The 27,160-nt window shown below is 38.5% G+C and overlaps 1 protein-coding gene across 5 annotated transcripts in view; it reads left to right on the top strand.

Annotated features, from left to right (window-relative positions):
- Positions 1-17,353: 17,353 nt before the first annotated feature.
- Positions 17,354-27,160, top strand: part of RXFP1 (relaxin family peptide receptor 1) — a 51,616-nt gene continuing 41,809 nt past the window's right edge. For 4 of the 5 annotated variants that reach the window (XM_072861701.1, XM_072861703.1, XM_072861702.1 and 1 more), the window contains exon 1: positions 17,431-17,934. In XM_072861701.1, the coding sequence (XP_072717802.1) occupies positions 17,886-17,934 (49 nt within the window). In that variant the 5' untranslated portion in view covers positions 17,431-17,885. Of the gene's footprint in view, positions 17,368-17,430; positions 17,935-27,160 lie in introns of those variants that run through there. The other variant, XM_072861704.1, reaches the window with a different exon arrangement.

Here is a 27,160-nt window from a genome sequence, read left to right as displayed (position 1 = left end):
TGTTTAACTTTCCTCGCAGGAAAAGTATTCCACAAGATGTAATCGTCTTCATTCATCTGTCCCTCGTACTTAAATTATGTGTTCTACAAAAAAAGAAAGAAAAAAATCAAATCTCCAGAGAACTCACTGCATCTCTTTAAGCTAAAACTTTCCTCAGCTAAGTCACAGCAGCTCATGGCATTTTTCACCTGCAGACCCCAATATTGTTTCAAGCAAACCCTAATACTATTGCTATGGCGGGTTCTCATGGAAGTGATTGCCACCGGTGTGAGAGTTGCTGCTCCCTTCCCCCTGCTTTTTTCTGCTTTTAATTTACACAGGGGGACCCAACAAGGAACTGAACAGCAAACCAGCATAAAACACCTGCACCGGATCAGAGTCGTGTTTGAGCGTGTCCTGGCAGAGCCTACATGGTTATTGTGAGAAAAATATCGTGTGGGGACGTGTTGCACTGCAGAGGACACCCACAGGCGGACATCTGCCTGGGAGACTCTGCTGCTTCTCTTCCCAGGTAGCCACTGGGCAGAGTTTTCCTTTTCTCTTTTATTTTTCCTTTGTGGGGCTTTTTTCCGCCAAAAAAAAGAGAAATTTTCACCATTAGAGTCTGTGTGTGTAATCAGCCATGAACCCTCCAATAAGTCTTTGTGCACATAAGCCTGTGTAAGAAATAAATAAGAACACAATGTGTTCACTCGTTAAAAATCCGTCTTGACATCCCCTAGGACTAGTACAACTACAACAGCATAATATGTTCACTGGCAAATGGTGTCTTGATGTTGAACTACATTTTTATATTCAGATGCACTCTGAGGAGATAGCATTTTCCCTCTGTTAGTTATATTACATCTCTGCTATTTTAACCATAATTTTTGACTTGTAACATAGCTACCGTGACTAATAGCTCGAAATGCAACAAGAAAAGTGCCTACACAACATGAAAATATGATTGCATACAATCCTGTATCTCATGTAAAGCTGCAGATTTCAGGAAACCAAGCATGTGTTTCTCTTACTCTTTACTGCTACTTTTTCTCTGAGTCTAAACAAGAATCAAAGTAATGTTTGAAATAGAAACAATTCTGAGGAACAGCATTAAATAAAGATTACATGCTGCTTTCATAAAAGTGTAGAGACTTAAGGGAACTATATAAACTTGAATATTATTTATTATGCTTTTTTTAAATGTACTGACTGCAGACTGTCTCACTGAGGGGATGGAAGCACACAGCTGCAATTAGAAAAAGATTCAGTTGGAAGCAGGTGAAGTTATATATCCCCAGCAGCAAATTATTCTTAAAATGAAAATATAAACCAAAGCATTGTTATTCTTACATTCTTTAATTCTCTGCTGTTAAAATAAGTGTGTACACCCAAATATTGTAAAACCCAAATTTGAGTAAGTTATATTACTGAAGTATATTTAGAAAAGAACTTTAAAGATAATTCAGTTGATTTTTTTTCAAGCAATATGCTTGATTTAAAGGTAGTTCTGGGGAAGAGCTTGTATAGTTTCCAACACAAGGAGACTGTAATAGATCATACTTGCGAAGCAGGAATTATTTCTTCAGGAGAATACATCTGGCATGTAAGAAAGGAGGCCATAGGCAGAGAAGAAAAAAAAGAATAAACATCATAGGAATGAATGCCGAGATGGTTGTTTTCATCAAATAGATTAACTCGAGCCAAATGGAAAGCAGTCTGGCAGACTTAAAGTGCAATATTAGCAACAGTATTTGGTGAGTATGAGTAAAAATGTAAACATAGTTAAATTTTACTTTACACTCTTCAGCAGTCTCCAGCATTTTATAATGGCTGTCTAGAGCTTCTGGGAGTACATATATAGAAGCTAACTCTAAGTACCTTATCACAGCCCCCTATAGTCAGTTGAGCTTCCCAAAAGAAACCAAGAAACTTTGAATAATCCTTGCAAATTCCAATGGATACACAGGAACATGAGGTTCCTGTTACAGACGTCTTGATTAGGTGCCTAAAACTGGAATATGTGAATTACCTTTTCCAATTTCATTAATTTGCATTATTTTTTTGAGAGAAGGAGCTACTGATACAAGACAGCACAAAGAAATAGTCTTCTGTTTGTTTTTATCCATGAGTAACCAGGGATGCTAGGAAGTCTGCTACCCACATTTTTGGGCTCAGCTGTATTTGTTACCAAATCAAATTCTCTGGATGAAACATCTAAATTCATCCAATACCTTTACTTAGGAAAAATCCAGATTTAGAGCCCAGTCAGCATTGTATGACTCAATTTCACCTCTTATCTCTGCAGCAGTGTTAGGAGGCCTTCTAGGTATTGCTCTCTGAATCACTACAGGGCAACTGAGTTTCCCCTGATGGCCTTAGTCCAAGAAACTATGGTAGAGCCACATATGAGTGTTGTAGGCACTGTGTGTGAAGAGGGTTTTTTATGTTAGTGGTGTGCCGGGTCAGAGCCTTAGATCTCTTCAGAAGTGTTTCATGATTGCAGCCCAGCTTTTTATGACTGTTGGTTGGCGAATTTACCAACAGGATGGACAGTAAGGATGCCAACATGAAACATATGAAGGAATGGTGAATGAATTTAACTCCCTGTATAAACTGGCATTTCTTTAGCAGCACAAGCCTAATGGCTGTCCTATGATCTTGCAAATCAGGAATACATACTCACCATCTGTGGCCCACGACATATACTCAATTAGGAAACTGCATGAGGTTTAGCAGTCTCAGAACTATGGCCAGGCCTGTTGCACTGCCTCCTGTGCAATTGGTTTTAGACTCGTACTGTGAAGGGGAAGACCTGGATCTGTTTAAGGTGGCATACATTAACTGACTAGGTGCCCCCTCTAATGGGGGGAACCAACAAATGTAGTGATTGCAAGAGGAGCTTCACACGGATGCCATGGAAAGTTCACTGTACTCTTATGAAAACCACTGAACAGCACACAACAGTAGAAGTCTGAGGAAACCTAGCACATGAGAACTGGCAAATGTTTTCTGTCTGCCTGTGGCATGCTACATCTTTCCTAGTGTCTGCATTCTCATCGTAAGTGAGCCTAGGAAGCTAGTATCCAATATAGTAATACAGGTTTAATGTCTCAGGGTGGCAAAGGAAATGAGAGATGCAGCACAGAATCGCCGTCCATGCCACATGGGGAGATTTTGAGTGATCAGCTACTGTGTCATGTGCCATTTTGCTGTTTTTCAAATACGGCGAAACAGGTTGTACTAATACACTTCAGAGCTTTAAAGTGCTTGCTGAGTGTATTTTTTATGTCCCTACAGAGAAGGAACTGCTAATCTGTATGGGCCGTATTGCACCTGGTTAATTTTATAGGCCACGTTGAAGAAGGACTTATGTCTTTGCTGAATAAAATTTCAATTTAAATGTAACTCCCTGCTTGTTAGTCTAGAAACGTGGAGTCACATTTAATTGGCTTGCATTGATTGTTTGAAACTGCTTATTAGTTTAATACAGTGTTTTGACAAAACTGTAGCTTTCTGCTTCCTTTCAAATAAAAGGAAAGAAAGGTTACTACTAACACAGAATTCTATTCAACTTTTCCATTTCCCAATATATTGATGTACAAAAAGCGCATTTATAACCTCTGAAATTTTCTGGGTTTTGTAAACTATACACAAAAGTGGAACCTGAAAAAAAAGAAAACATGGAGGCTGACAGAGAAGCATTACTTGTTTCTTCTTCATGTAGTGCTTGATCTGTCTATGTCCCAAGGAAATACTAATGATTTTGAACAGACATAACAGTAGTGCACAAGAGAATGGGAGTCTGCAATATCCCTTACACTCAATTAAGTTATGTTTGAAGGCTTATGTGCAACACTAAAGGCAAATAAATTAGTTCCTCTGTCTGTACAAAGGTTTTTCAAACCTGCTAACCATTATTAGTGTGGTGTTCAAGTAAAAATTGCCTTGCCAACTTACTAAGCAACTCAATATTCTGCAAATAGCACCTGCCAAAGTGGAGAGGAAAAAATCCAAACATGAAACCAATGAAATAAGTACCACTTGATTGCTTGGACTTCCTTCAGTCTCATTCTCAAGAACCTCTGCAGAAGAGGAAAGACAAAACCTGACTGATGTGAACATTGCCGCTAGTTCATCTTTGAAAAGCTGCAATACTCAGGAGCTTTGCTGAGGGTCTGTTGACTGTTTCCAAAGGAAGGCACCACTCCCTTGAAGTCACGAGCTCTGCCTCTGCTAGCGCTCAGTAACCCCTTCATCATGGTGTCATAGCACAACCTTTATACTTAAGTCTTTGAGTCTATATACATAGACTTCTAGGTATATAGAAGAAAATAGACTTCTTGCTACCTCAGTGGTCTGGTTAATAACGACTGTCAGAGGTCTTATCATGGCAAATTCTGCTTCAAAGCAAACTTTCAATAGTGCTATTGACTTGATTAATGTTGTTTGTTCTATTTTTACAGCAGCCTTGCCTGCTGGCTCCAAATACATTACACATTCACACCTGAAGATGCCCCTATCTTTTCTTCATCTCTTGTTCACACTTTTAATTGACAACTCTTTTGGACTATTGAATAACAATACCCACTAAGCTGTTATGTGGACAGTACTAAACTTTAGCTCGTTGTATTATGAAACTTGCAGTTTCGTATACTGGGTTGGACTTCTGCCGTAAAGGACTTTAAAAGTCCACACTAAAAAACATGGAGTTCTTTGGGGTAGCATTATTGTGTTTTCATTCTTTGAAATAAAGGAGCAGAGTTATTCCAAATTCTCAGTGGTATCTACACAGTATCTGTGGACGAATGTGATTCTATATTATAGGATCTGCAATGCCATAACTACATATTTGTACTTGACAAATGACATTTCAGGCTTTTATAAATCCATTATAATCCAAATAAAATACCCATGTCTTAGCTGGAAAATAGTTAAACTCTGATCAGGTAATAAGTAGTAAATGTATGTTCGCTATTCTGAGATGTAATCTAAGGCTCCTGCATGGCATCATGGTCCCAAATGAAAAAGCATACTTATGTCGTTGTTGGCCATGTGGATAAACGAGAAGAATTTCACAGGTTTGAAGTCCACAAGCAATGGCTGTAGGGAACAGGAAATATAGCACACATAATTCTACAGAAATTTCCCCAAAATGAGCCCAAATTATATGTGTGTTGACTAAAGCATGGTTTATATGGTGCTTCCTGTGGTTGTTTATTCCACTGATTAATTATTCTCATTATTAGAAAGCCATGCATTATTTCCAGTTTGCACTTGTCTGGCTTTCAGCTCTTAACTGCTGCTTCATATTACGTCTTTCTCTGTTATATTAAATAGCCCATTAGTACCCAGCAAAAGTAACTCTGCAGCATAGTGTTTATATACCATAATCAAGTTACCTTTTGATCTCTATTTTGATAAACTACAGCAAATAACTCACTAAAGCTCTTCTGTCATTTTTTAGTATGTTGTCAGCATATTTTCCTAGTTTTTAACTCCTCCTTCCACAGATTTTAATTTATACAAACCGTCAGGAAAGTAGATCAAGTATTCATACACTTGCCTGTTTGCAAAGATAACCATTAACCTCTCTAATTGACTTAGCCAGAAGTTCAAGGCATTTTAAGGTGAAGATCATTGGGCCAGGACAGTAGGAAGATATTTGACTTATTTACATATACCCCACAATGTTCTTTACCTTCTTGCCCCTTTTTGCTGCTCTTATGTTGGCCACCTGATCACCTTGAACTTTTGAGTGAAAACGTCCAGATAAAGAGCATTAAACACTTTAAAATGCAATTAAACTAAATAGCCTTCACAATACATTTATCAGTAGCACAGTCCCAACCCTGCCCTTTCTTTTTAAATTATGTGTCCAACAATTTCTTGTTCTTCTTGATGTCCCTTGCTAGTTGCACCTTGTTTTGTCCTTTTGGTTATCTGATTTTGGCCCGCATGCCTGATCTATACCTTTGTACTCATCTTCAGCAATGTGATTTCATTTCCATTTCCAGTACAGTCCCTTCTTGTATTAGAGGACAACAAAAAGTAACTGATTAAACCCAGCTGATTTTTTATTACTCTGCCTTTTTTCCCCCCAGAATAGTGTCGTTTACACTTTAATTCTAAATACTGCATCTCTAAGGAGCTGCCAGATTTCTTCAGCTTTCTTTTTTTTAGATAAGTATCCCAGAAAAGTTGACCTACGAAACCTCTGATTTATGAAGTCTGCTTTTTGAAGCCTGCTATTTTTTTTTTTGTACTGGACCAGCTTTTCAAGCCAAAGCTTCCCTGCAGCTGTATTTTCTCCAAACATGTCAAAAGTTTCAGACCATTTTTGTTATTGTTAAATTACATGCAGATGCTATAAAGAAGCAATAACAATCAAGTCCATGTAATAAGCATGCAGGGAACAATGACTGCCTAAAGGTGGTAGCCAGAAGTCAAAGTATTTCATGATTTGGTTTTTTTGTTTGTTTCACCTTGTGAGGAAATAAACAGGAGAGGAAAACTTGCCCCAAAGGATAATCTCTGTGTCATTGCAGCAGAGTTGCACCATTAAAAAAGTGCATGCAGTAGTACACATGGCTAAAACCACATGAACTGAACTAAATGGGAATCTTATGCCAAAAGAACCATAAAATTCATTTAAAGCAAAATAAAAAACTATTTAAAAAAATTTTAAAATAGCCTGTCCCATCTAATGACTTTTCATGATCCATCCCTGAAGAAAACCTCTAAAAAAACCATCTTCTATCTTGAGTTCTTTCAGTACAAATTACTCAAACTTGTATCTTGCTTGATGATGAAATGTCCTAGAACAGATTTGACCTGTAACACTTGCCAATGAAAGGGATTCCAGAAAGAGCAGATACCTCTTGCAATATCTTGGACTTCCCATTCATATGAGCAGATTTTGAAAACTTGAGAATAACTGCTAAAAATCTACTGAATTTCTCTTCCCTGATTGCTGCCTTATTCACACACAAAAAAACCCAGCAAAATGTCCTAGAATTTTCAACAGTTAGCAAGAAGAACTTTCAAAAATATATTAAATGTTTGGCAATCTAGTCCCTCAGTTGTTTATAAGTATTTTGATGCTATAATACTTTGTTTCCATTTTCCAAGGTTAACATTGATAAAAATACTCTAATTTTCCAGTCCAAGTGTATTTGCCTTTAAGATGCTTCAGTAACAGGAAAGTATTTCTAAAGTTATATACTTAGGGCATAGGGAACTATTTCCAAAATTAAAGACAAAAAGAAATTGCAAGTGTGAGACAGACAGTAACATGGGACTGACTGGTATCCAATATCAGTGCATTTCTACCACAATAACATTGTGTCTTAGGCTGTTTCCTCTCAAAGTAATAAGCTGCATGAAGCTGCAGGATGAGGGAACTTAAGTCAAGTCACATCCCCAGCTTCAGGATGGAGGTATTATTATTAACAGCAAAGACAATGCTATAACAATTTGTAGTTTATAGAGAGCCATTTGCAAGTGCTGCCTGCCTTCCTAGACTCAGTTCATAGACTAGATTATCAGTGTAACACTTGCAGATATCTTAGAAAAGGATAGCTCTATCTGTGCTGGAAAATAGAATCATTAATGCCTACTGGTCACCTAGGGCTTCTGCCCTACTGAGCAGAAGAAATTTATTAAAGCTTCATCCAAATTCTTACTACTTTCAGATTTTTTCATGTTGCCTAGTCCATGCAAGAATTTTTTAATCGGTCATTATGACCACTGGAAAAGGAGACTAAAGGATTAAACTAAATGCAGGCTGAAATATAGGGAAAAAATAATTAACTTTTGTTCAGAACTTGAAAAATATTATATATTTCATATTATTCTGAAAATTAACATCACCGTTTAATCATTTCTTACTTGTTCTCCAACCTCTTCTGTTTTAAGAAGTAAACTAATGGAAGAATTTTATAGTAAACATCAGGTAGCAATAAATTAATCATCAGACAAGAACTACTTAAAACCCTTCCCTCAGAAATCTGTCTTTTGGCAAGTGAAAAATTGTTACTCTCTCCTCTTTGTTGTTTCTATGTTGTACTGAATTATGGCTGTTCTTGGGGTAGGTATATTTGTAATTAGAGGGCAGTATGAAGCATGTTCTGCAGCCTTCTTAGCATGGAAGAGGAAACTGTTGATATTCAGAAGCTGTGCTTGTGCTTCTTAAATATGCCGTAATAACCATATTTAAAGAAAGATGTTAGTCTGGCTCAGCAGATACTAATAAGAAACTAATTTGCAGTTTGCTGATGCAGGTAAAAGAAAAATGAGTAAAGTCAGTGCAAACTTAATGTGCTGCTTATCTCAGCCAATTAACCACTGACCTGGTACCTAGGCGTCGTGTGTACTACACACAGAAAACAGAGAGATGGTATTTGGGCAGTGCGTAGGAGCGCAGTGTATTGTCCTTGTATTTCACAACATCCAGAAGTGCTAGACGAGGTGTGTCAGGGCATAGAACCCTGCCTAGACCTTCTGGAGACCATTCATGGTCTTGTTGCCCTTGACTTTACCTAAACTTCTTTGAACCGCCGACACTATCAGGCTCCACAGCAAGTTGTGTTCCTGCTGGGTAAAGTGTTTGGGCTGAAAGCAAATGCCCAGGCCCCTGAACGGGCTATGCTAATGGACCAGGACACGTGAAACTGCTGGACACGAGATGAGAAACTGCTGACTGTGAGAGATTACACCGTAGGAAGCTGCTAAAGGTCACAGATAGCCCCCCATAAGTGATGGCTGGATTTCATCGGAGGGGGCGGTTGGGGATCCTAGCATCCCCATGTCAGGGCTGGTCCCAGGCCTGACAGCATCTTCCCAGCTGCTTCTTGACATAAAGAAGTACCTCCGTCTCCTTGATGCAGAGATGCTGGTCTCAACGCCTTCGGTACTGCAGGATTTGCAAGACAGCAGGATTTGAGTTTTAGTCTATTATGCCTTAGGGCAATACCCTGATTAGTGAGTGGTTAGAGAAAGACATAAAAATATATGTGCTTTTTGTCCAGTGGTGTTTCATGAGGAAACACATAGTCTGATGTAAGGAAAAACTATTTCAAAAGAGATTCAGGGTAGCAAGCACTGCTCGCTCCAGTCCGGGGGCAGGACGGTCTGTAAGGCACTGCATTCTCCTCAGCATTTCCTAATGGCCAAATCGGGAGAGTCTCTGCCTCAGGGGCTGCCATTTTTACCTGCCTTCATCTCCCCATGTGTTTCACATGGCCGTGAAGTCCAAAAGGTTGCAGTGGGAAAAATTTGGGCACTGTAGTTCTTCAGTGATTGCAGGGATGTAGCATCATCTGTGATGATGCTGTGACAAAATGTGTTAATGTAGTTGATAAAATGCAGACGGTAGCCTACAGGACAGCCGAAGGTGCTGCTGTAAGTTGCATAGACTCGCTTAAGCCAGCTTTGCATCAGCCAGGATAAGTGTTGTTGTCCTGTGGCCTTGGGAAGACATCCCAAAAGCTTGACTAGTTTTACACTTCAAACAAACTGTTGCCGGTTGCAGCATGATTAAAATCTAGCTATCTGATTTTAAAACCAGGTATATGTTTGCATGGATTCCCACCGCATTTTTAGATCACAGGTTACAAATACTTTTTTTAAAAGGTGCAAATTTCCCACCTTGTTCTGGAAGGGCCCCAGTGTACCTCTAGCTCTGCTGAATGTGGACGGTCCTTACACTGAATGCCTTCTGCTTAGGGTATTGGATTGGTACTCTATATTATTGGAATTCAATTTTTTATGCTAAAACTATTTCAGCACGCAGTTACTGATTCATCTTTTATAACAATAAATTTAAAGGCTTTACATATTGATAGAGAAATACAGATCTGGAGGAAGCCAACACTACTACCAAGGCACTTAAATGATGCCTGGATAAAGCATACATAGATCAGAAATACAATCATTGTTGCTTCTTAGAATTCTACCCATCAGTTCCTATTTATTTGTTGTAATATTCTGGGCAATTACAAAGTCAAAAAAGGAATAATAACTGTTAATCTGTATTTCCTCAAAGGCCTGAAGATAAAAGCCAATGGGTAGAAATGTAGGTAATCAAAAAACATACATTAAATTGTGCAAGATCAAAACCTGTAGAAATGCACCACATCTTTTAAGCAAGCAATAAGGGCTGAAGCTAAAAAGGGCATCAGATTGTTGAAATCACATAGCATCTATACAAGTAAAATTAATTGCTAAATTGCTGCTTCCAGGCCACTGGAGACACAGTTTGTTATCTTCAGGTCAAAGCACCTGCAAATTTTATTTCAGTTTACTTCAACAGGATCCAGAAACTAGGTATTCATCTGCCTGAGCCCTCTGAAGACTTAATTTCAGAGCACACCTCTCCACCAAAACAGAGTCAGCCTCCATACAGAGCATGATAGCCCCTGCTGTTTCCTTTAACATAAGTGTGTGTCAGCACCAACCAGTACTGATTGCATTGCCTCCTTTCATGTCATAGCCCAACGTTTAAAGCTTTTGAGCAGGACGAGGAAGATTTCATTCAATTCTGTCATATCTTAGAGGAGCGCACAAGGGATCAAGGGGAAGAGAATGAACTGTTTCTTTTACTGAAGCTACATTCCTGAACAAAAGATAATCCCAGGCTGAGCCAGAAAGAGAGCACGAGATATAGCATGCCACTACAATGCTAGTGGTTCAAGCACTTGTCTAGGATTTTTGTCTTATTATCCTTACCACAAGGATATTTGCTAGAATTAACATGGAAATCATCCCGTGATAAAATACAAAAACAGGCTAAATGCATTGTTTAAAGTTATCTCACTATCCATTAAGATTATACTTTATATTCTTAATGATATTAGAACATTGAAGATAATTAGAAAAAAGTATCATCAAGGGGAAAAAAGATTTTTTATAGTGTTAGCCAAACAGTTGGGGAAAATACCAAATATTTTTACTTGAAATGTTGATTTTGTAAAACTATCACTCAGTCTTGCAAACCTAGCAGTTTCAGCTGTCTTTCAAAATAAAATCAGAAAACAAACAAGAAAAAAGCTGGAGGTCATAACTTCCTATGGCCTAACCATGCATTCTGCACGGTTACTTTGAAAATGTTTTCTCTGCTTGCATCACTCGCAGTGCTTTAGAACTGTATGATTAATATTGAAATCAATTCCTCATTTTGGCTCAAGCTGCTCATAGAAATATTGATTTTTTTCATGCACAATTTAGTTGGAGGAAAGGAAGAAAAGCTCACCTAAATAAAAAAAGCCTCTGTTAATATAAGCTCCTTCACCACAGGCTATCAGCTGTTCCCAAAACCAACATCTTTCCTAGCTCTGTCAAGCAATTTTCATTTTACGCTTCTCAAAAGCTGCAGTATTAGATACAAATAAATGCTATACTTTCCTTGCTGATTGCATCAAATGTGTATCTGTGTAAAAGAACACATCTAAATAGCACCCCAAACAATGAACTCAAAGCCCCTGCAAACTTGGGTCCTGGATACTTACTAACACTAGGCGAATGTTATTTTACTGGTCACTTATAATTATATAGTGATGACCTTGGGATTTCTGAATTTCACAGCTCCCTTCTGCTCTTTCTGTTCTGTTTTCTGTAGGCTGTTGCAGAAATACAAAATCAGAATTGTAAATCAGGTATTACGTAAAAGCCACTGGATTGGAAATCATACCTACTTCACAAAAAGCCAGGTTCATTTTACAGAGTTTATTTTCTTCACGCTAGTGCAGTGGCAAACTGCGGGTATGGATAGTCCTACAAATAATCTCTCAAATGCATTCTTCATTTTAGTGGATTTTACTTTTGATAGTGTCTTCCCATATTATATATTTGCCCTTTAATAAGCCCTGCTTCCTCATACTGCAACTCTCCTCCTCTTCCTTCTCCCTTGGGAGTTTTGGGAGGTTTTGTTTTTATTCTTTTTTTTTTTCACTTTAGAATGTGTTTATCCTACATGTCTAATTGGCTGTTCCTTTTCTTGAATCTCAGTTAAATATTTCCTCAATTCAGTTTATACCTTGCAGGGAACATTGTGGGTTCACATGTAAAGGCATGGATGAGTAAGCAAGCTGTAAGCAGTCCAGGAGGCTCTTGGAGTGCATTGAGGATAATTTCTTAATCCAGGTGATAGCCCAACTGTATGACCATTCTGGGACCACACATCTATTTCTCTCTGACTTTAGAGTTGGCTTTGATAATTCTCTAACACAAAGGTTCTCATAGCTGAGTTATCGAAACACCTTGCCTCCTCAAAACTTTATAAACTGCATCTTTTTAGAGTTCATTCTATCAAAGTATGACTTAATTGTCAATGATCATATGTTTGGTACCATCTCATGTTACAATATGTAAATATATTGCTAGTGAACATTTTATGAACTTCACATCTTCCAATATTGTATATTCAGCTATTCGTATTTAGGAAGTTTGCCTGTTCTTCTAGAAGCTCAGGTGCTGTAAAACAAAAATTGCAATCCCCCAACTATGACAGAGACAACATGGAAAAAGGATCACACTGAAAAAGCAGGATGTCATATACAATTCCTATGACATTCCCAAATGATACAGTAACTTACCAAAGACATTAACATCATGCCTATGATCATACGCAATCATAGAAATACTATTACAATCTTTAATCAATCAAAAGACTGAAAATGGCTGATTAGGAAAAGATATCATTGGCAAAGCTTATATGTTTGGTTATTTTGAAAGAAATGTACTTTCTACATTCCAGCAGCAGCTTTGAGTCAGGCATGCTGGTGAGCTTTTATTTGACCTAGTCAAAACACCCAGCTGGAACAGACATCTGGAGAAAACCGGGGAGAATGAGGGAGGCAGCGAGTAAGTTTGCTCTGACTGAGCGCCTTCCTCCACAACAGCTCTAGAAGGACAGCCGGACAGGGTCACCAAACCACCCAGCAGCAGAGAGTTCCTTTTGCAGAAGAAAGGAAAGCATTTTGCTGAGCTCAGAGCTAGCTAGATACTGCTGCTTGTACACCATTGTCTACAGCCAAACTAGTGTCTCATTTACAAACAACAAAAGACGTGTAGGGACAAATAGTCATCCCTGAATCCTTCCTCTTCTGTCTGCCTTTTTCCTGTGGAAAAGTGAGACTCATGGTCCATGTTCCCCTCCGTAGCTACACTCATGGACCTAGCAAGGGAGTTTGTTAGGATCACTCTGCAGCTGGGAGCTGGCACTAGAGCCAAACTGTACAATTGCCTTAGCTTAAAATAAGGTTGCAGAACTGGTTTCTGTTTTGAGACACTTGGTGGATATACATATATACTGAAAAAAAATTTCTGTACTGTCCCTGGAATAAAGCACTTCAGGAGAGAATATCTAGCTCAGGTAGTTTCTCCAGCAGAGGAAAGTCTCTTCCCTTTCTCCAGAAGCAAATGCCAGTAATCCCGGCTCAGCTGCGGCCGTGCTGATAAAGACGGTCTGGAGAGGGGAGTGAGAAGTTGGGAGGCCCTACAGCAAAGGTGCCTGTGCAGTTAGCTTGGCCTGTTGGGCCAGGTGTCCCAGGCTTCTCAGGTTTTGGGAGGTAAATCCTATTAAATCTCTGCAATTGTGCAATGGGGAAGAGTAATCTTTATGAAAAGCTAACACATTCTTACAATACTGTTTGAATCACAAGTGTCTGTGATAGATAAATAAAGGTACTGCAGAACAGCTTACTGTTTGGAAAGAGCCACTGTAGATGAGGTTTTTTCTTATCTTTCTGTGCTTAGGCTGCTTAGATATTCCTGTAAGAATACTAAGAGGTCCTTTAGTTTGCTTTGCTCCCAACTCTGGGAACCTCGTGTAGGTGTTAAATAAGAAATATATCCTCCAAAGATAATGGTTGCCCTGTAAAATATAAACTTCTTATTCTCAGTTGCACTATCTGCAAAGCATACTGAGAGAGCTTTGAAAGCCATGTAAATTAATTATAATTAAGCCAGTTATGTTCATTTGCACAGTTAAATCTTTTGGATTGTAGGATTGACATACATAATGGCATACATACATACAGGCAATTGACATACATACATTGACATACAGAATTTACATTTTAAAAGCTATGTTCTGAAGCCTTATCTGTACGTTAATTATTCACATTGCTATAATACAAAACCTAAAGTTTGGCCATGAAATGGCTGAGAAAGCAAGAGGTTCAATTCTTGGGGTATCATTTCTAAATATGAACTATATAGTCTTCATGACCGCGGATGGCAAACATGGGCCCAGTTTTGCCTTCAGTGCTTCACTTTGCACTTCTTGTGTTTCACTAGGGCAGCAAAACAGCTGACAATCTCGTCAGTATTTTCAGCTGAAAATGTACTTTGCTTAATGACCAACTCTTAGTTATAAAATCACCACTGCCATATCTATTGTCTTGTGGGTCTTTGATTTGATACAAGACATAAACTTGAAATGTCATGAAACTACATCCTCGAAACTATTCTTAATTAAATCAAGGAAAATTCCCAATTAGGACAGAGCAAAAATATCTCTGAGACCCATACTACTTAGTACTTGGAGCAGTATGGTAACAGGCAGAGTTTGTATGCATCTATCTGCCCCACGTAGACTAAAATTTAGAGATACCTTTGCTCCCACCTGTACTGAATCTGCTTGAAGCTTATCAGCTGTAACATTGAGTGTGGTGGAGTCAGAGTTTGAGGTAAAATATTTGTTAACCTGCCAGGGAGTAGCTGCAGCCTGTGCGTAAGTAAACATTTTTCCTCAAGCTGAAAAGGATTTCTAACCTATTTCCACAGCAGCAATGATTTACAGCTTAGTTTATTTTTATTTTTAATGGTGACCCTTACAATGATGATGCATACAACTATGATTTGTTTACTTGTATGAATTTCCTTCTATGTAGCACCTGATGTGAATTATAGAAAAAAAGACTACAAGGTGCTAGAACTTCACTAGCAACAGTTATCTGAAAGTGTCTCATAATTACCATTATTTAATTCTAAGCCCTGTATACTCAATTTCATTCCTAACACTTTGTAATAGAAACATGAGGTGACTCAGTAAAATAATAGCCATAATTATTCGGATTTAGTGAAACAGTTTGTTAATGTCTTCTGATAGTTTGTGGTGCTGGTGGCACAATGTTGGTTGAATGTTTGGGGGTGGCGGGGGTTCCCCCACAGATCTGACAAGTAGGTTCCTACAGTTTTAAAACTGCAATTTTAGACCAACTCTTTAGACTGGTGCCAGACAGCTGTGAAGACAGAAAGTCAAGCTGTTGGCATTTGTCAGTAAACAGTAAAGAAGTCAAATGGCACCTTTTGTATTCCAGTGAATTCAGTTTAACCTGCTCATTTCTTGGAACTCAGAGGTAAAGTAAACATCTGCATTATAACCGATACTACAGTTTTCTAGGATTTTTTTTTTGTTTCAATTGTAGAATTGCTGTAAGTAGAAATGCAAGCAAATACTGACCATCCAAATGAGGCTGAATGTCTTCTCAAAGTTGTTTGAAACAAAGATGTAATTCTGATGTGTTATTTCTCTGCTCTGTAAGGAATTAGCATATAAAGCCTGTTGTTTTCTTGAAAAAAGAGTTCTAAAACACCAAAATGTTATAGCTTTTTACATTTTAGGCAGGAGGGACATACTTATTGCCCTTCTAATACACAGAAGTGCTTCAAAGAAGAAGTAAAAATGCTGTCCAGTAAGGTAAGCCAAAATGATTTGTCAAAAGCTAGTAATGTCCTATTTAATGTTTTGTTCTAATAATGAGCTTGCCTCTCCTCCTTTTTCTGCTCTGCATTCCAGAGTTCAGCAGTGTGCATGTTTGTAACTCTAGCTTCTTGGTTTAAATATAATTACACTGAGAGAATGTGCTGGAAAGTGCTGCTGCTTTATGTATACTTATTATGAATGTATAAGTTATTTAGAACAGGGAAGATCTCATTGGATTTTCCGTAGAGCAAGTGTTTGCAGCAAAATTAATGAGTATCCTTGCTAAAGGTCCTTGAAAAAGAGGAAGGCTGGAAAGTGATAACTCCCATTGGGGCAGAGCTTCAGAAAATGTACGTGGGTGGTATGTACCACAGTTTGGGGATTTCCCTGTTCACCCTGAGGTAGAAAATCTTGAGCTTTTGTAGTGGGTCAGACTGCTTTTTGAAGAAACAGCTTGCTTGATTTATTGTATTATCAAGTAAAAAGAGTATATTCCAAAAACATATATGGTTCCTACACATCTCAAATGGAGGTGACTAAATCAGAAGCAGAAAGCCACACAGGAAACTATACTAGAAAAAAGCCTTTCTCTAGAACATCAGTTCTGTCTCATCCTGCAGTAAAGAGGTAGAGCTTTTATTTTAATTTTCCTTGAAAGTATATTTCTCTTGTTCTTCACATTCTTGGTTCAGGTTCTTCCTCTTATTTTGCCATCTTGGAAGCCCTTTTCAGCTCAGGCATTAGCCCTACAGTATCTAGGTGTTAACTTCACTCTTGAATAGTGGTTTGAGGCAACTGTGGTTTTACTTGATATGCTCCAAAACTAGTCCCCACCATATAAAAGAAATATTTTATAGGTCCCTAATCCATTTAATCCATTTCTGTCTGGACACTGCCTAGTCCTGGTGTTGGTACAGTAGATGCCAACAGACTTTGGGGGGCTTCCATAGATAAGAACCTTTTGGTTTAACCCCTACTATATTTTGTATTCTTTTATATTAGAAATCAAGAGACTGACAGTTCATAGTACCTATTTTACAGACAACTTTGCCATAGCAACAGTGTAGACTTTGCTTTTGTCTATGATATAGATTTTTCCCATTCTCTAAATTCCCCATCTCATATATGTGTCCATGCATGCACATATTTCCTTAGTCTGAGAGGCTTGCTTTCTTAGGTACCTGACATAGCACTGGTAATGTGTCAGCAGCTCCCTGACCCTTGTCATCCTGGCAAGCGTTTGAATGTATCAAGCTTTTGTTAAAAAAAAAAAAAGAAAAAAATCTGAACCTCTTTGAGGGCAGATAAAATTTAGCTCCTTGTCTCGAGTTCATTTCAACTGACTGACTCATTTTGAAATATATCTTGCTGTGCTGATGAGTGTTAGCCTTTACATCATAAAAAAAGATTATTAACCATGTGACTGCATATGCGATTGAGTATACCATGATCTACTGGTAACAGTAAAGTCAAGGGCCAGATAGGAATGTCTCAAAGTATTTAAATAAGGAGAGAATCTGTGAAAAATCTTATTCCCATACAGTATAAGTTTCCGAACATCCCTCTTTGCTCTTTCAGATTGTTTTCTTTAGCATTAGTCACGAAGAGTGGTTAATGTGTAAAAATAGTGACATGCTGTTACTGGAAGTAAATTACATTGTGCATTTTTCTGTGTTTCGGTGAGTACCGGGTTGCTACAAAGGGACTGTGTTTATACATTTCACTTCCCCTTACTTGAGAAACCACCATTTTTTATCTAAAGTATAGCAAATGTTTAGTTTCAAACAGGTTTTCCTAAATAAAACTGTACTTTTCAGGCCTCTGGCAGTATTGTGACTTAAGAAAAAAATTAAGGAAAAAAAATTGGACTATTGATGACAATTCTCTGGACCTGGCTGTGTTTTGTGCAGCAGCAGCAGCTTTCCTTGGGGCAGACCCGTGTCCATGCACATCCCAGCCTTCGCCTGCCACAGAGCAGACCCCATCCTGTAAGGGAGAGCCTGAGGAGTCGGCGTGCTCCCAGAAACTTTCGTGTCTGCATGTGTGTGTGTGCCAGAGAGGGGGGAGAGAGGGAGACCTAGCGCAAAGGAGAGTAAGGGAGGAAGACAAGGGAGAGAAGGGAGCTTGCTTCATGCACTGCTGAAGGCTGTCAGGAGCAGACCATACAAGAAATTCATTGAATTGCTGAAGGACAGATATGACATCCGACTGCTGCTTCTATATGTTCTTGCTTATTGGTACCAAGGGTAAGTGTATCTGGCTTTTATTCTTGTTTTGAACATTGCAAAGCAGATAGCTGATAAACTTCAGTAGTGGGCTTTTTTAAAACCTATGATATCTCAGTGTTATTTTACAGTTCTTCACGGCAATTATTCTTTGATAGAATTGAAGTGTAATGCAGTCTCTCAAGGTTACTAGCTACATGTAAGGATCAAATATTTTTGTACTTAATGCTTTGAGAGTTACTATTGATAGTTATGAGCTGAAATTAAAAAATAAGAAACAGTTTAAACGTTGCATAAATACTTGCTGTAAATATGTGATGAAGGTACATATAGAACTGAGTCATTTCAGATGCCTTGAAATCCACATTTTAGACTCAGTTCAATAGTTTGTAGTGATACTGTGCAGTGCTACTAGAATCGGTAGTTCTCAAAAAGTAGATTGTGTTCAGGTAACAGGAATTTTTACCCTCTGATTCAGCATGATAGGCAATATAGCATGCAAGATGCAGACTGAATTAAATTTAAGTTTTCCTTCAGATGCAAATCCCTTCAGTGTGGTGGGAGTTACACCTGACTTTCTGCTTGCTTTAGTAATGTTTCCTTCATTCCATTTGAGTACCCACCCTGTTTGTAAGTGCTGCTTTCAACTTGGGTAAAGCTGTCCCTGGGAAGCTGCTGATACTGATCTATATGTTGGATTTTCCTAATGATTACAATTTTCTTTAGTTGTAATTTTGGTATTAAAAATTGCTTTTTGTTGCACTAAGTCAATACTAAAATAACATTTTATTAATTTTGTATATGCAACAGCTACCCTTTGCAATATCAACTGTTTTGTTAAACTAATAGGAGCATAAGGTTGAATTCTGCCACCTTCTTCTGTATTGAACAATAGCTTGCTCTCTTTCCTGCTTTTAAATTAAACCTTTTTGGGTTTACATGTGCATACTATGCTGCTTAACATGAGATTTGTAAGGGATATTGCCCACGTTAGGAGTTTGGGAAATAGAGCTCCACTTACAGTTATTTTTATGGTTGCAAAGCTGAGTTAAATCTGTGGAAAACCTCTAAGCAGTTCTATTATGTTTTGGAGAAATACATAATATGCAAGCTGCAAGCATGAAAAACAGTGACATTAATGTATTTGGAATTAAGCAGGCTATGATAATGAGATCTTATCAAGCCTGTGAACTCCATATGCATCCGTGTTATCCATGAGCAATAATCCAATATTTAAAGGTAGTACTTCAAGGTATGCAGAATAAAAGCTAAAGGATTTCAAAAATATTAAGCCTTTCATATTGCTGCTTTCTACATCAAAACAGTAAAACGTTGAAACATTCATGCAAGATGTCCAAATTATTATTGGCGTAATTTCTGCTGGGTTAAATTCATCTCAGCTGTGGAATTTATAAAACCTATCAAAATATATTAAAGCATATTGCAAAATGGGATAGCAGATGAGGACTGTGACTACAGGCCTTCTAATATTATAGTTATGATGGCTATTACCTTTTAAGGTGTTTATTGGCTCATCATATATAGTGTATTACAACACTTATAAGAAAACCGCATGGCTCACCTAGATTTGTTAAAGAGAGAAGCAGGGCACTCATAGCTTAGAGCACGTGCATGCCTGGAGTCTCTGCCACCTGTTAGTGCTCTATGTTGCACCAGCATGGGGTCCTGTTTAGTGCCGCCTCTCCTAACCTCGCTCAGCGCACAGTTCATAGCTTCACTGCCTTTCAGAGTTTTAGCCAGCAATCCGAATTGTAACCACATCTACAAGTTAGCTGATTTCATCCACACAATAGATTTAAGCTTTGCTCAAGTCTTTAGGCTAGCTGATATTGAAACAAACACTCCTGAAATATAATTGTGCTTAGAAATTGCATTTGTGGTTTGTGGACTACTAGAAGTTCAGTGGTAAAGTTTTGTTGTTTGTTGAGGTTTTTTTTAATTTCTGCAGCTCACAGATACTCCTAATTCTTTAAAAAGTTAAATGAGAAACGTCTGTTGGACGAAAACTACTCTTGCCTGACCCATCCATATCAATTCAACCTTTGTCTGCCTAGTTTTCCATTCAACAGTTAAGGTTGCACACAAATAATTCCAATAGCTGTTTTATTTTGCTCTCTTCCTCCGGATTCTTCATTAAATCTTTTTATGCGAAAAGCTTTCCTTCCAAAATCCAAACAATCAAACTAATCCAAATAATCAGGCTTTTTATGCACCAGCAACTCTCGGCAACTGCCTGACTACTTTCCCGTGTGGAATCTACTATACCAGGTAGAGGGTTTATTTGAAAACAAAGCAGCATCTTTACCATGGGTTTCACCAGCGCAACAGCATCAATTGTAACATGGAGAAAAGTAAATTTCAGACTCTGGTTGTGGAACTGGCAGCATGGAATGGGTAGCCAGGATAAACACCTGCCTGGGTGGCTCGCCCCCCTTACGAAGCTAGCAGGTCACTTAGGCGTGTGGCTGGCATTGCACTGGCTGCTGCCACATCTCTCTTAGTAAAAGAATCAACTGTAATCGCTGCAACAACCATCGTGTACAGTTGTCTTTCGAGTCACTTTGATTAGCTTTCTGGGGACAAAAACTATTTTGTCCTCCTGGACTTTGGCTAAGTGACAGACTCTCAAACAATTCATTTATCAATCATTAAGAAAAACAGAAGAACATTAGTATCTAAAACTATTCAAAGTGAATTCCAAAAGGGATTTGGCAGGCTCCTCATGGAAAACAATTGTGACTGTTGCTATTTTAACCCTGTATGCTCTGTGCCCCTACCTGGTTTTCCAACCCTATTCCTGCTTGTGCCTACAGTTCCCCTTCCCTCCTCTTTCTGTTCTTCCCTGCGTATATTTTTTTTTTCCTTCCCTTACCCTCACTTCAAAATGCCAAGGAAAACTTTCTTAAAACCATGTGAAACTTGTTAGCCCTTCTGGTGCTGCATGCATGTGACAGCTGTTTTCAAGTCCAAGATCTCTCATACCAAATGCTTTCTGTCAAGTATGGGAAAGAGACCATCCCAAATCATTTAGAGAAGTGCAAGTTTATGATTGTGCAGCATAGTGCTCTTGTTTACATAGTTTGTAATAAATTTTAAGATCCCTTCCAGATTTGTAAATAGGAAAGTGAAATTACATCAGCCTTTGCATAAGCTCAAATAATTATTGCATAATAATAATTTTTGGTTATTTCTTTTCTTTCATTTAACTTGGGCATTAATCTGACTGGCTTCCCTGTGGCTAGAAGAATAATGTGCGTCTTGTATATCTATGTGTGCAACAAAAATTAATGTCTTTACAGAAAATCAGGGATGAAGACTAGATTTCCTGAGGAAAATTTCCTCCAAAATCAGTTAGAGAGTGGTAAAAAGTCTACACAATGATAACCTGAAGCTCTGAAAGTTAGATCATTGTCATCTGCAAAGGCTGGTCTGCCTGCAACTGCTGCGTGGGCAAGGATGCTTTCACCTCTCCATTAATAGCACTAGGGACTACCCAAGTTGCAAACCTGTCTTGACTGTTTATAGCAACTCTACCAGACTTGAACCATTTGCTCTGAAATTTTATATGCAATGTGGACTTTTTTTCACCTTGAGCAAGAAGACAAACAAAAGTTTACCAAAATAATTTCAATTTTTCAGAAAGTGAGGAATTGGTACCTTGTCTATGGTGAAAGCTGCTGGGAATCTTGTATTAAGCAATGCCTTTTCTGAAACAAATAAGGACTTCTGCAGTATTCCTCTACAAAATCACTGCGTCTGAGAGCGAGCCCTCTGACAGGCCATCCCACTAGAGCTAATGAGCCTGTTCAAGCCTAGTTGCAGTAGTGTAAAAAATTAACTTTCTCTAATGGATGTTCCTGGATGCTAGAGACCAGTGTGCAACTCATCAGAGGAACTCTCACCAGTGATTGCGGCAAGGGTTTCCTGGCGGTGCTGTGTGTCCTATACTTTGAAGCCATCAAATCAGACTTTGAAATGACTGGTTCAAGGCAGGGAGGTGTAGGAAGCTGAGAGGATCAGGAAGTCATATTGGTTGTGTCTGGAAGATGGAGAAGGTGAAAATGTATTGGCAAGGACTGAGCCAGGAGACTGAAAGCAGGGGCTAAAGGTAGAGGAAGGTGGGACAAGGGAGAAGAGAGGTGAGGGAAAAGGCTAACGCTACTTAGAATGGGAAAATGGAAATTAGAAAGGCTATTAGTCTGGGAGGATAGAGACTGAGGAAAGGGATGCGTGAGAGGGAGCCAACAGGCAACAATGAATTAATTAAAGGAGAAGGACAAGGAGCTCTGAGAGAGGGGAGTGTCTAAAGAATAAAGTCAGAGGATGGTGAGACCAGAACTAGGACCCTATGCGGACAGAAGGGGATGAGAGGTTGGGAAGCAGGTACCGATTAGGCAAGACAGGATGGAAGTGAGGTCAGCAGCCAGGGCGAGGAAGAGATGAGACTGAGCAGTCAGAGGAGCTGTGCTTGGTGGGGTGAGCACCGTGCTACAAAGCCAGAAGGAAGCTCAAGATTGTCCTGTTGCTTACTGTCTCCTTGCAAAATGTCTCCTCCTGCGTAACACCTCTGCTCAGAGGCTGGTAATTAATGCTATCGGATCACTCTACCCTCTCAAACACCAAAGGTCTGGAGAGCTAAAGGATCTGAACTAGTGATGCAGCATGGTGTCATGTTATGAAATGTCAGAGGAAAACTGATTTTAATAGTCCGGGATGTTACCTATATCAAAGAATGTTATTAATTTTGCAAAATCAGTGCTTAGGAATTGAGACAAAGGATGCAATCTTAATTTGTCCTGTGTGCACATACTATGTTTTCTTCATGCTATAGCTTCACAAAAACTTGTGCTTTGTGTACTGCGTTCAGAGAATGAATCAGAAATGTATAGTGATTTACGCTGCCTGTGTGACCCCTTATTCATTTGTTGTAGAAGGTAAAGATAAAATGTGAATGAGGCTGGGGATTACAAAATGATGGCCATGTGATGAAGGCAACTGAACTCTGCTGTGGAAAACTGATTTCTGTTCCTGTTTCTCGCACCAGACGGTGATGCTCTAAATGGATAATAATTTTATGGCAGGTTTTCTAGGTTTTTTGGCTTGATCATCCTGATGTGGCAGTGTTCATTTCACAGCTGCCACTGAAATCTGTACAAGCTATGCTTTAAGTAATCTGTGAAGCTGATTCTGAAAGTAGGAACCCAAAATTAGCAGAAACACTTGCCATACATATGTTAATGCCTCAGCTCCCCATCTGAGCCATAGCACCCTCTTCTAAACTGTAATCTAAGCAATCTGTGAGGACTTAAAAATGGGAAGTCTAATTATTGCAGCTGTATGACCAAACTAATGAGGAATGTAATATTGTAACTTGTAAGTGGTTCGAATGTAGACTAAGCAGCAGGATGTCAGTAATCCATTAGAAGAGTAATCAAAGTATAATAAAATGCCTGTAATAGTATATGGAGGTGTGTTTGCAGAAATGTATGAAATTTAAAGATCTGTGACAGAATTTGAATGTATGCTGCTAATAACTGGTGTTGCACATAAAGAAGTGACTTTGTATATGCAGAGAAGTAACGTACAATATTATGCTCACTACCTGTTGTGTTGCCCTCAACGCTCATGAGGGATCCAGCATGCAGTTGACTTGTGTGGCAGGGCAAGACACAGATACCAGGAAGAATGACTGATGGGAAAACATGGGCTGGAATGAGACTCTGGAGCCGTCAGCTGGGGCCTGTCGGGGAGAGCTGGCCCTGGGAGGGCAAGTTGTCCCCATCTACCTGATGTCAGGGAAGAGGGTGGCCAGGCAGCAGGGAGGAAGAGCCCAGCAGCTGCAGGACTTGTGCACGTGAGATCACTTAGCAGAGTTTATCCAGAGAGGACATTAAATCACCCAGTCCTGTGGACCACAGGTCATTGTGTTCTATCCGCGTACTCTGTAGCAATCCCAAGGCTTTATTTGGTCAAAGTGTTTATTCTCAGTCAAGTAATTGTTTCCTCCAGAGGAGAGCAAGTGCCACTACAGCACTAAGAATGGCAGGGGCTGTACGGTGACTGAGACTCGAAGATGTGCGTAGGTCTGCCAAAGCAGGTGAACATTACCTCTTTCTCCTGCTCTGCAGAGAAAATAAAAGCACTGACTTGACCTGGGTGAAGAGTCTTTTTCCCATCACAGACCTGATTGTCAGTGCTGTGCTGAATGTGGGGAAAAAGGCACGGTGCTGGAAAGGTGGGGGGGGGGTATTTTTTTTTACTTAGAAAAATAATTTTTTTTCTGGTTTACTTTGTTTTTCAGTTGCAGTTAAAAAAGAGATCTAAAAATAGGTGAGAAAGCAATAGATCAGCTTTGGAATCAGCTACTAAGGACAACTTCCTTTTATGAAACTTAAGTTCTGGCCACAACATAGTTAAAGCCAAAGTTGGTGCTGTATGGAAAAAAGGGACTACGTTAGTGAATTTAAAAGCCATGTGATTGTAGGTCAAATGCCTTGATTAGTCTGGAGAAGTTCATAGTAATACAGTCAACAAAGATGATCTGCATTTTTAGAGGTTTACTCAAGAAGGCCCATCTACCATAAAAATACACACCTTGACGTCAGTTTCTGGTCTTCAATTCCATTTTAAAACCATGTGAGTTAACTGTTATATTGTCTTCCCTAGGAACTATAGACACTGATTTTCAGAAACTTTCATTATTTTCTAGTATGCAAATAACAGTGCAAGCCTCTAGTTCTTTTGGTATTTTCTTCATATTTAAAAACCTGTTGTATAATAACATTAGTTTCAAAGTGTTTTTCAACTAATTCCTTTCAAATTCCTCCTATGGCTGGTTTGAAAATATTTTCATTTAGAAATGCTGCTTTATCTTCAGTACAGATTTTCAGCATCGTGCAGAAAGAATACAATCACTTTCTTCTTTCCAAATATGTATCAGAAATGGGTATTGAATAGTTGGGCTTTTCTACACTCCTAAGACTTATATGCCATGTGAGGTTCTTCTTTTTCTTAATAAGATTTAGAAAAAACAGTTATTTTTAAATAAGTACTAATTACTTCTCTAACGTGCCTACCTATACATTTTTAGGTTTTATCACTATTTTATTTTATTTTAATTTTTTCTTGTTTTAAATATTTCATTTACATATTCACTGCTTTCACATCATCTTTTAACCGGATTGGTTTCTTGCCCAGAGAAATAGTTCGTGTATTTATGGATGTGCAGCTTTAGAGAATCTAACAGATATTTTTAAATAATCAGTCACGTCAACAACTGTTTTAAGGGCTGGGATATGATATTATAAGTTACAAATATGTTACCCTGATATAATTGCCTTATTCAATCTATTAAAAAAAAAAAAAAAAATGCGGCCAGATTGTGATGTCTGGTAACACAAAAAACTCTTCTTAGGAATTAACTCTTCTTTGAAATAAGGTATCATAACAAAAATTCTCCATTTTAGATGTGAAGTTTTAAGATTTACTCTCTCGACATGTCCAGCAACATCCTGTATGTTTTATGTAGGGAAGCATTAGGAGCTAAGAATAATTAATACCTCTTCACCGGGTAGACTATAGGTAATCGTATAGGTCCAATAAAGTAAGGATCTTACAGTTTAAAAAAAAGGTACTGCCTTTAATATGATAGACAATAAAATCACACAGATACATTGACTTTAGATCATAAAGGTCCTTTTGCATCATGTTGTGCCTGATTCAAGATGTCTGTCAAAGCATGTAGCTATGTAACTTTTAAAGCCTTGGCAAAAGCTGTGTTCCAACACTCTCTCTTCTCAGTCCCCTTTCCACTGTCGTGATATGGCTATCACAACAGCCTCTGACGATCCCTGCTGAGACCGGGGCTGTATTTTTCTAGGCACTGCATGCCTTGCCCCAGAAAGCCCGCTGTCTGAGTCAGCAAGTCAGATGTGGGGTGAATGGAGACCTGACGGACAGGTGTCACAGGACCAGGGTGATACAGCAGATCACTGCTAGAGCAAGCCTCTCCTCCTCCCAGCCCTGCGTCCTGCCTCGTGTGCCACGCTAGAGATGGATCGTGATAGCACTACTCTAGTTTAAGCTGTGTTTCACAGAGCATGCTTTCACTTGTGTTGACAATGAGAAAACAGTTTCAGGAATGGACGACATCATGAATTGACTGAACTGGAATGGGGTTGAAAGGAAGAGAAGGAGGAGCTATAGACTCTGTGGAGGTGAAATCCATCAGTAATCCATGCAAATGTATTGCTTAGCCAAACTGCGTCTAAAATGGAGACAAACTTCTGAATGTAGTTTCTCGTTATCTTTTCTAACTTGGTTGGGAAAAAATAATGTCCAGATAACTTACACCTATGTGCTGCTAATGCAACATTTCTTTATGTACATTAATAATTGTATAAAATCTAGAAGTTATAATCTTAAAATCTATAAATCTTAATCTGCATGCACATTTTCATATAACCTGCAAAAGAAGAAATAAGCCAGATGTCTCCAATCATGGTTCAACCAACTAACGTTATTCACATTAGAAAGTCAGAAATCCTATTAGGTTGAGATAATTTCTGTTTTGTGGCACTTTAACTGGAGTGTCATGATTTATAGCGGTGAGTTATGTTTACTCATAGTAAAATATAGTAGAGATTGGAAAACTTGTGATTTTTATATTGAACCAAATATTCATGACTCAGAATCCAGTAGTAACGCATTTATTTAAGCACAGTGTCTGCAAATTGATCTTTCACAAAACAGTCCCATGAGCTCTTAGAGGACAAATTCTCTAAAATACTTTCAAATTATTTTACTTCAAAACAGAACAACAAAGAACTTCATTTTTATAATATTTCAGGAGGGTGGAATCTCATAGATATATAGGGCACAGCAACCTCCCAAAATCTGAACTTGCAGTTCTATATTAAATTTAAATTCTTAATAGTTATAAATGGTTCTTAAACAAAAGTATGTGAATAAGTCAAATGTGTCAGATAATCCTCTCAGACTCACCAAGAAATAATATATTTTTATTGTTACAAAATTAATCTTAAGTATGCTTCAGAGCTTCATTTTAAGTTATGCTGGCTTAGTTCCATTGTAAGAATTACCATTAAAATCCTTTTAGCCTTTATTAAAGGCACAATGAATGAAAAAAAACAGATTATGTTTCATATTTCAAATACTTTGTGTAGGGCTCCCAGAACACTTTTTTCCATTTCTCTCTCTGGAGTCT

Source organism: Ciconia boyciana, chromosome 5 (genome assembly GCF_034638445.1).
Source record: "Ciconia boyciana chromosome 5, ASM3463844v1, whole genome shotgun sequence".
NCBI classification, from domain to species: domain Eukaryota; kingdom Metazoa; phylum Chordata; class Aves; order Ciconiiformes; family Ciconiidae; genus Ciconia; species Ciconia boyciana.
Note: the sequence above shows the minus strand (reverse complement) of the source record. Positions and strands in the feature narration are given on the sequence as shown.